The sequence below is a fragment of the Glycine max genome, chromosome 4 (genome assembly GCF_000004515.6).
Source record: "Glycine max cultivar Williams 82 chromosome 4, Glycine_max_v4.0, whole genome shotgun sequence".
Taxonomy (NCBI): Eukaryota; Viridiplantae; Streptophyta; class Magnoliopsida; order Fabales; family Fabaceae; genus Glycine; species Glycine max.
Window position 1 is genome coordinate 48566243 of NC_016091.4, and position 10501 is coordinate 48576743.

Below are 10501 nucleotides of genomic sequence, written 5' to 3' on the forward strand. Positions count from 1 at the left end.
TTTATTCTTTGAAATCAACGCTTGCTTCATCAATGTTACCCCATGTATGATAGGTTCTCCACTCAATGGTGGTGAAACCACAATTGCAGTAGGATTCTTGTTCGATGCACATAATACAAACTGGTGGGATGCTCCACTTGTACTATAACCTAGCCGTTGATTCGAATTCAACGAATGCAAATTCCTTGCCATTTTTGTGTAGAAGATATAAAGAGCTTTGATAGCATCAAAGCTTTGGAGAAAGCGATAAAACAAGAAGAATGTATATGAAGCAAGTATAGTCTTCCATTAAAGGAAAAATACAAAACTGAACGATACTTATATTACTGTTTAGCATAAATAGCTTGCCTAATCAACAGAAGCAAAAAGAAATCATGACATGCCAAGAGGGATATATTTAGCTATTATTTATTACACGATGTGAGTCGACTACTATAAACTAAGCTATTGTATTTTCTTTCCTTTCTTCATCCAAGTCATTTAAGTGAGCTAATATTAAATAATGAAATCAATTGACTTGACTTAGATTATACTATGGATTCAAACTGAAAAAGACAAGAAAATTAACTCGAAAAGGATGACGTTTATTATTATCCTCCGTGTCAATATTTTTTTTAACTATTTTGTGGTGCCTTCATTTAAGTGATATACAAAGTATATGACAAACAAACTACATAACGAGTAAACATTATAGAAAAAAAATGATGATAAACAAAGTAAAGCTAATCACTTTATACTTTTCTTTCAAAGATACACTTTCTCCCACTATATATAATAACTATTTTTTTTAACTAAGAAGTGTTTGACTCATGCCTACCATAATAATAAGAGTAAATTACACTCGCATCTTTTGTATTTTTCTCAAATGACACATGATATTCTTTCATTTTTTTACATTACTTTTATCCCTTTTTTTTAACATCGTTAACTAGCGTCAATTAAAATATGTGAGCAGACGAAATTATTCTAATATTTTTGTTAAATACTCAATAACAAATTAATAATTGACATTGTGAATGGATCTTTCTTAAGACAATAATGATTTTTCCTTAATATTTGACTTTTATTTTATTGTTGTTAACACTTGAAGAAGATATAACTTTTGATTGAGACATTATATCAAACACATAGTCATAAAAAATAAATATTTCAAAGAAAGAAGTTAAAAACAAAAATACAAGAACAAAACACTTGAATTTGAAGCAAAAGACTATATTCAATCAATAGGCATTGTTGAGAACACGTCTAACAAAAACGCAACAACCAAACGACTCAACACGCACAAAAAAAAATGAACTAAAGAAGAAGAAGAAGAAGAAGGAAGAATATTAACACATGCGTACCAACAAGGTAAGTTCATGTCCAATAAAAAGCTGAGTTTACGTCCAATATTAGAGAAAAAAGAAAAAGAAGAAAGAGTGTTAAAATACTTTTAGGTTGCAAATGATGTCATGTCTTTTATGGAGTTAAAATGAAGAATATGAAAGTATTTTAAACATAAATTTTTATTGAAAGTCATGTGATCAATATGTGTCTACTTTCTGTTAAATTATTAGACGATGTTTAGGAGAGAGAGAGTATGAGTGTAATGTAAGCTAAATAATTAAGGAACTTTTTTAGGATGTAAAAAAAAAGAAATGTTGAGTGTAATTTTAAAAAAAAACATAAAAAATATGAGTGTAATTTGGTCTAATAATAAAGAATGAGGTGAGAAGTTTAAGAAAAAATAACAAAAAAAGAGAGCAAATGCAAAAGGCCACAATATTATTGGGCCTCTGAAAGATGCAGTCCAGTCCAAGTAAAGCAAAAAGTGGGACCACAGGAATTGAGAACCACAGAGATGAGACAGAGTGAATGAAGCCACGTATTAGTTATGAAGAAAGGCCAAAGCGGAGAGGAGGGGTAAAAAGAAAAAGAATATAAAAGCGCAGCAGAGGAGAGTAGAATATGAATATCTAATCCCAAAACACAATTTACAAACCCATCCCCGACCTCGTATTTGTTTTTCCAAGCATGGACCTTTCCATCAACACACGCACCCCTTACACGCTGCATCATCATCGCTCCGCCGGTTGAGATGTTCCCGCCGCCGCCGCAGACGACCCTCCCCTCCCTGCCGGATCTACTCCTCACGGCCCTCTCCGTCTGCTTCCTAGTCTCGTCCTCGAAGCCCCACATCGGCGGCTCCACCCGCTGCCCCTTCCCGCGTCGCTTCCTCAAAATCCCCGCCATGTCCCTCACAAACACAACAACGTCGAAATCCTCGAAAAACAACAATCTCAACAACACCCTCCTCCCTCCGCGCCGCCACAGCTTCGCGTCCCCGCAGTCGCTCTCGGAGTGGCTGAAGCCGCGGCTCCCTTCCGAGTCGTTCGCCTCGTGGGGCGTGAAGCCGGGCACCAAGAACGTGCACAACCTCTGGCTCGAGCTCTCCCAGGGGGAAACCTCCCTCGCTGACTCCACCCCTCCGGTACGAACCGTCCACGTCGTCCTCGTTCGCGTCACCGGAAAACACGGCAAGATCCTTGTAGAATCGCACCAGGAGTTGTCGGACGGCAACGTCAGGAAGCGCGGGAGGCCCCTGTCGGAGAAGATGAAGCCCAACGAGGACCCCGAATCCGCCGCCGTCAGAGGGATTATGGAGGAGCTCGGGTCCGCTATTGGCGGCGGATTCAGAGCTGCGAATTTTGAAATCGATGACATTGTTACCATTGATCCCAATTCGTATGAGATGAGGGTTGAGGAGCGGGATTCGGGTTCGTACCCGGGTTTGCCCGGTTGCTACGTTTTGCACACGCTCAGTGCCACCGTGGAGGGTTTGCCCGAGGGGGATTTTTCCACCTACGAGGTCGATGAGTATGGAGGGGTTTTTCAAGACAAAATTGTTGCGGATGAAGCTGTTTCTGTTAAGAAGCATCATTGGACTTGGGTTAGTGCTGATTCCATGCACACTTGATTCATATCAAACTTGTTTTATTTTTTTTTATAGTGAGTTTAAGCTGACATTTTTTTCCTGGGTTATGTTGGAAGTTTTTATTATGGATGAAATATTGATACCATTACCAACAGTTTTTTTTTTTTTTTTACTTGTATTATATATTTGAGGTAATAAGGTGGGGGCAATTATTAGAGTGAAGCTGCTACTTCTTGTACTTGATGTCAATAAAGCACGCTAGTATAGAATTTGTTGTAACTATGGCATTTCGTGATTCTCTTTTACTTCACTGTTTTGCATTCTGGCTTTTGCTTCTGAGTTGTGATACTGGACAACTTGGCTTCCCAATCCGATTTAGGGTGTCTATATTTCCTAACATATATGTATTGGCAAATTTTGACTTGGTGGTTGGGTGTATAATGAAGTGAAGCCCTAAATTGGAGTTTCTTTCTTGAATGCCAATTATCCAATTTGACAAGAGTTTTAAAATAGCAGTGGTAGTCGGATAAGTTCTGTTACTAATGCTTTGAGGGTGTGTTGGTATTTGTGATGCTTCTCTGTCTTCTTTTTCCATCAGAGGATTTCAATGCGTTTTATTCTTTATTGGCTGGAATCTTCACTGAAAAAGAAGTGTATGGGACGGAAATTCTCTTCGGCCACAACATCATATCGTGAATGAATTTATAAAAGCTAAGGGCGTTTTTAACAAGGATGAAGCATGTCATTCTCTCTTTACCCACCAAAATGTGGCTCTTATTATATGAAATAACGAATATAACTCTTCTATTTGTCCGAGTCAATCACGGTTACAAATTTCGAAGAATTTGGTGAGGATGACCTATCCCTATTCCAACACATTTGGCCAGTTGCCATGTTAGAGTGAATGCGGCCTTTGCACACTATTATTATCAAAGAGTAGATTCCTCTCCCTATGCATCTACATTTATACTGTCAGCATCTCAGAACTACCAAGTTACTGATCATTCAGTTTGAAATTTATTTTTAGTCTATTAAAACTGAAACGTCAAATGTTCATTGCATTATAATTTTGTCAAGTTAGTATTTCTGTTGAGGTGTGACTTCTCATTTCACTTTATCATGTGATGTTTTATATTATAACCTTAATATCTCATACTATTCTTTCGTTATAATTATATATGCTCTTAATTACCTTAAACAAAAGGTTACAAACTCTTAATTATCGTAAACTAAATATAATCATTACATAGTTAAAAGGTTAATGCCTGCTATAAAAGTTGTTCGTAGCAGACCTCTAATCCTCTATCACTTCTAGTCACATTTAATAACAGGTTCACAGACGTTCAAGCCAAAGAACTGAAGAAGATACAACATACAACTATTATATTGAAATAGATGCGCTTGTGTATTAATTTTGTAGAAGACATAAGCAGAATCTATTATTGCTTGATCATCCCCCATAGCACACACATGAATCAACCCCGCTAATATCTAACATCTTGAATTAAAACTAGTCAATTTTTTTTTTTGAAAGATAATTAAAACTAGACAAGTAACTCCATATGCTGGACTCGATATAATATCCTCTTGTGAGTAGTGTCTAACAACACTTTGTTCAAGACCAACGTGTAAGCTGAGCCTACGATGGGCTCGGGCCAAATTAGTAATGGGTCCAGCACATTTTCTATCAAAATTACCCAACCCACATATGGGATTCAATTTGGGACATACACACAGCTAATAGGATTTTGGAATTAGCCCACACCTTTGGGAACAGATAAGGTGTATTATGGAGGCTGGGTATAATCATATAGTTGTGAATCATCTGCACCCTAATTCTGTAATAAGGTGCTTGCAGTTGGGAATACGTAATTGATTAATAAAGACAAAAATACCGTGGGCATAAAAGTTTAGTAAAGGAAAAGAAAACTCAGTTAATAACCCATATTGGTTCAAGTAGAAGGAATTTGATTTCCAAGTCTTCTCAATGAAAAAAAAGAAAAAATGTGAGGAGAGTATATATATATCAAACGTCCAAAACCACTCAATTATGTATATATATTATCAAAATTGTGTCATAACATGAATCAAATTACCTATTATTCCTTAACTTCGCTAATAAAGTGTGTTTAAACTGTTCAAAATTCCTTCAGCATCATGAGGTCCCAGTTTTTTTCTTCCCTTTTTTTGCATCATAAATTAAGACTAGCGTCGTTTCTAGATATAACGGTTCTTTTAGGAGGTGATGCCCTATGCTTAACCACTAAGTCTGCTTCCGAAATTCACAGATAAAAAAAAGGGTCAACTTCCGAAGTTCTGATTGATGAGTACCCTACTCATTTGCGTATATACTAATAATGGATGGGTAGGGATTTGGAGTTGGAGATGGTAGAAGCAAACTGTACATATGTAATAGACTAATAATATGTACACAACTTTTTGACAAATTTTGATGGATGCCGTAAAAAGTACTCGGTATTCAAGCAAACGAAGTTGAATTTTCAGGGTTATTCACTAACCAACGTCTTGCCTAACATTTGGAAGCGACTTTCATGTCCATAAATAAAAGGCGTTGCACGTCGATTTTTCAAACGTGAAGTATCAAACTAATTAGCTCCAGCAGCACTTCGAAATTGCTTGTCCTTAACAAAGAAATCAACAAGCAATTATTGGGTCACCTCTTGCCTCAACGACAAGGTACACCTTTTTTTAGGTCTAGTTTGATAGAACTTTAGTCTCATTTATAATCAACATTTAAACCTAAGTTATGATACAGTATTTTGTTTTATCGTTAGAAAAAACAATTTCCATACTTTCTAAAAAAAACATATGTTCTAGTTGTATAATTTTCTCAAGATTTTTCAAAATTAATTTTATCCAACTCCTCTCGTTAAATCAAGCGGGCATTATATTAATGTTCATTTAATCCTTATATATAATTAAAAATTTACACCTTTGATCGACCAAACATTACATATGTCCACTCACAAACAAGAGTCGAGGACTATATGCTTAATTATTCTTGCTTAACAGATCAGTGTTTCGCAAAGTGTAATATTTGTTTCGCATTACTTTCAATTTAAACTCCAATTTTCGTGTAATCAATATATATATATTAAACTGTTCAGCAGCTTTGCCATGTATTGTTGCTGGACTGTGTGACATTGTTTTTTTCACTTTGATTTCTTTAAAAAACCGCTTCTCATACTTAGTTGTTATTTAAATAGAGATTAATTTGCATGCAAGGAAGAGGTAATGTTAGAAAATGATGCACTGATGGTCTATTTAGATGGAAAGAAAAATAAAATAAAGAAGACAAAACATGACTAGTTATAAAAAAATTGTCTTATTGAAGGAAAAATAAAATGAAAAAAGAGAAGAAGTTTTTATAAAAAATAAAAAGTTAAAATTTTCTCTCTTCTCATTTTTTTAATTAAAAATTCAATTTGTTTCTACTTAATTATATTTTCTTTCCTCTCAAAATAAACAATGGAATAGCTTGTGCCACATGCATGGTCTAGGTGATGTTACTTGAAGACATTATAATTTCTCAAGGTAGACGAATTTAAAGTTACTTTTTATAAAGAATTTCTGTTGAGGTAGGTTTCCGTGTTGACTGACTTTGTTTAACAAAGATCCTAAGTGGGACAAGTATTTGCCATAATGCTTGTTTGAATTATTACTACTTTCTACATTTTCACTCAATGTGGAAGAGGGCTTCCTCATTTTGAAGACTGGCATCTGTATTTTGTGTCACCTTGATTAGACCAATTAAATTTGAGAACTTTTAAATAGCTTTATGTACGTGCATACATCTTTTGGGACTTGGGAATTTGGGATGGTGGGTGGAAGTGCTTGCTATTGTCAAGTTTCTTTGTTTACCCTGCCATTTTCACGTTAATATCAGTTCCAATTGTAGGGACCGGTAGGTAGAGATTTTTGGCTTTTATAATCCTGAAAAAGCTATTTGACTTTACAATATTTGAGCCACTATAGTTTTATATTAGAAGAGTGATATGATGAGACTTAAGAGAAACGATCTGATTTAAAACTCATTACCAAACTAGCTGCTTTAACTTTTGTAGGTTTACCCTTCATGCATCTGTTCGGTAAGTCATTAGCTGTCAATAACAACACATATTCCAAATACTAGAAGTGTAATGGTGCATTTTTCAAAGATTGATTCCCTTCATAATACCAATTTTTAGATTGTAAAAATTTCTCAAAATACAAAACTTTTTAAAGATGAACACAAATAACAAAAACTGCAGAAATATAATATTTGTTAACTTAATTTCAGAGATGAAGCGAAAGAAGAAAACAAAAATTAGAAGCAAGTGAGAAGAACTGAATTCCTGCAAGAAGAGTACCTTTACAATAAAAGGGAGTAATGCCTTGTTACCGGAGATAATTTCACTAAGTAAATTTAATAGAACAAGTCAAGATTCTTCACTAATGAAGTTTTTGATTTTCAAAACTCCTAATTTAATCAACGTGGAGTCTTTATTTAAATAAATACTTATAAAGTACCCAACAACAACCACCCAAACCTTTTGACTTAGTTATATGAATATATATAATCAGTATTCATGGGACAATGGTTAAGTACAAAATTTTCAACTGGCAGTTTCAGAATATGCATGTAACTACGAATTCCGAAAATGCAGGCATAGTCGACGTCGCATAGATGAAAGAGTAGCTCTTGGTAATCAAGGCGTGACAAAATGCTGAAAATCAAAAGAGAAAAAGTGTTTAACTATCAATCCCAGATTTAGCATCCCCTGGTATATTCGTTTGAGACATGCATGGCCAGTATCATCTCTTTGGTATTGCTAAAAAAAGACAGAAGAAAAATGTAAGCTGATTCATGGTTGCCAAAAGTGTGATTAAAGTATACCATACAATGATTCTTAAAGGCAAGGAATTGACAAGTAAAATCTGCAGATTCTACAAAGAAAGCTACCAATTTCCTCCCTTTTCTTTCACTCTCTCTTCTCCGAATCTTGTCTATAGATTCTTGGATCAAAGTTTTTTTTTTTCCTTCGACTCCACAAAATAACCAAAGAAACAAAGGTGACCCCAATATCTACTCATGCATCCACTCCCAAAAGCCGCAAGAGAGATGCCATGAAATCCAACAATCAACTCTTTTTCATTTCTAATTTCTACCATCACGTGTAGAGCAAAACAAATTTCAATAGATAGTGGGAGAGAAAAAAAATTAAGAGAAAGAGATGAAACTAAAAGCAAAGAGATAAGATTATAGATTATGTATTAACCATCTAATATGCATCCTCTTTTCATTTTCCCTCTCAAAGTGTAACTTTTTGTCCTATCATTCACATATATATTATTATTTACAAATCACTTATAGTGGCTGCAAAATACGCTTCAATACAAAGCCAACCAACAAAATCTACAAACAAGAAAACTTGAATAGAACTCGCCGTGATATATGAATAGTAGATTATATATATCATTTATATGTTGAAGTTGTTAATTAGCAAGAAGATCATGGTGAGTTTAAAGTGTGGTAGAACACTGAGCCCCTTGCTTTGAAGTGAGAGGACCTGCAGGAATAGAGGGTCCAAAGGCATTGATGGCAACACAATTAACATTGAATCTGTAACGTCCAGAGACCCACGTTCCCACTTTCCAACGAAGCTTTCCATTGGCTTTGAGATTCAAAACTAGTCTTCCAACAATTTGATCACGACCAAGTTCATAACCAAGAGATGGAGCCACGGGTAAAGCATTTCCGACCAAAGATGCTGTTATGAGATTACTCTCTTCTTGGCCTTGATAGAAGGGTGGCACAGGGGTATCACCGGTAATTTGTTGGCCCTTGTAGGTTGCATAGAATTGAATCTCGTCGTAGTAAATGCCAACTTTCTGGTTTGGGTTTTTGGAGAGGAGGGTGAGTTGGATGGAGGAGTTGAGGTTTGGGCCTGAGAGGTTTAGTTGGTAGATGTCAACTTCTTTGAGGGAGAATTGAGGCTTTGCAGGGTGGAGGATGAGCCATATAAGAAGTATTAGTAGTAGGATTGTGGTGAAAAATGCTGAGAAAGTGAAGTAGATCTTCTTGTAGTTCTTCTTGATTCTAAGTCCTTCTTTGCCAGCACAGTGTTTTGGAGAGGTTATTGTGATTTTAGACATTTGTGAGAGAAAGAGGGAAAGAGACAGAGAGAGTTGAAAGTTGAAAGAAGGGATGTTTACAACGTTAAGGAAGAGGGGGTCGGGTTGGTTTATAAAGAGAGCAGAAAGTAACAATTATTATGCCTGTAGCATGCTTTTGACTGGTAGCACTAATTAAGCTTCCCCTTGTGGTCATTAGTTTACAATAATAAATATGCAAATTCTAAAAAGTGTTTTTAAGATATTGTAGGGAAATTCTGGCATGGCACAGACGCACACGCGCTTATTAGTATGGGTAAATTAAGTTTAACTGATAACTTTTTGCTGAAAAATAACATAACTTTAGGCTTCTATATTGTAGGGAATCATACACTTGTTCACTTTCTTTTTAAAAGAACAATAATGTTAGTAAATATAATTTTCTATACATCAATTCGTATAGCATATTGCTATTTACTCTTCTTTTAGTATAACTATACAAAAAGTGAAAAACGCATATTCTAACATATACTTTTTATTTTACTTTTTCCAATATATAATTAGTGAAAAATATAACATGCATGTAATAAAAAAAAACCCATATAATTAAACGCTCCTTGAATATGTATGCACTTTGGGACACAAATGAATGACTTATTTTGAACGTGTAATTTGGTGCAGCTGAACGACACTGCACCATTCTCCGTCACTTTTCCATACCACATGATTTTTAATCAAAATCTTTTTTGCAAGGAATTGAGGAGCGAAGTTTCAGTGGTACAACGCAAGCTTTAGCCTTTTCCCCGGAAAACAAAATGTGCACGTTCTACGCTCATAGTTCAAAGGTTTAATAGCAGCATAAAGTTCACACATTTACTGTAGAAAGCCTATAATGTAACCTAGTTGTGTTAATGTAATAGGTATTTACGGTTGTTTCCACAGTACTTCTATACTTCCTTTTTTAAGGCCTTAAACTGCTTTGGTCGTTTTCACACTTTTGTGTAATGTGATGATTGAACGCTAAGAACCAAATTTGTGGCAATAACTGTCCCCGATGCAACCTGTTCTTTTTGGCGTAATTGGGTCCGCAGTAGCTTACTTTTCTCAAAAGATCTATTTCAGACAAAAACTTTGTTTAAGCAATTTAAGCCAAAAAAAAAAAAAAGTGCAAGCTGAATTGAAGTTTCAACCTACCTTATAATTCATATGAACTTTGATATTTAATAACCTTCAAGTATTCAATAAAATGGTGTTAACTTGAATTAGCACTGAATTAAAAGTGTTCTACTTCTCTAGGCAACATTACCAATCAAAACTTCCGAGTAAACATCTTATCTTGAGGTTGTTTTTTGTATTTCTTGCTTTCTTTTAGACAATAAAAAGTTTTGTAGTTACAAGACTAAGGAACAAGCAACAATAGTAGCATGGTAAAGACGAAGCCAATAAGCCGCATGAACTGCACGTCACTGGTGG

General features: G+C 35.2%; 2 protein-coding genes across 2 annotated transcripts; one reads left to right on the top strand and one right to left on the bottom strand.

The window, feature by feature from the left end:
* Window positions 1-1933: 1933 nt before the first annotated feature.
* LOC100783319 (uncharacterized) lies at window positions 1934-3193 on the top strand. Its single transcript, XM_003523267.5, has one exon. It carries the CDS (start codon window positions 2078-2080, stop codon window positions 2954-2956), a length of 879 nt encoding a protein of 292 aa, XP_003523315.1. The 5' UTR covers window positions 1934-2077; the 3' UTR covers window positions 2957-3193.
* A 4995-nt stretch (window positions 3194-8188) lies between these two features.
* Window positions 8189-9143, bottom strand: LOC100783857 (NDR1/HIN1-like protein 26). Its single transcript, XM_003523268.5, has one exon. It carries the CDS (start codon window positions 9068-9070, stop codon window positions 8438-8440), a length of 633 nt encoding a protein of 210 aa, XP_003523316.1. The 5' UTR covers window positions 9071-9143; the 3' UTR covers window positions 8189-8437.
* Window positions 9144-10501: the final 1358 nt, after the last annotated feature.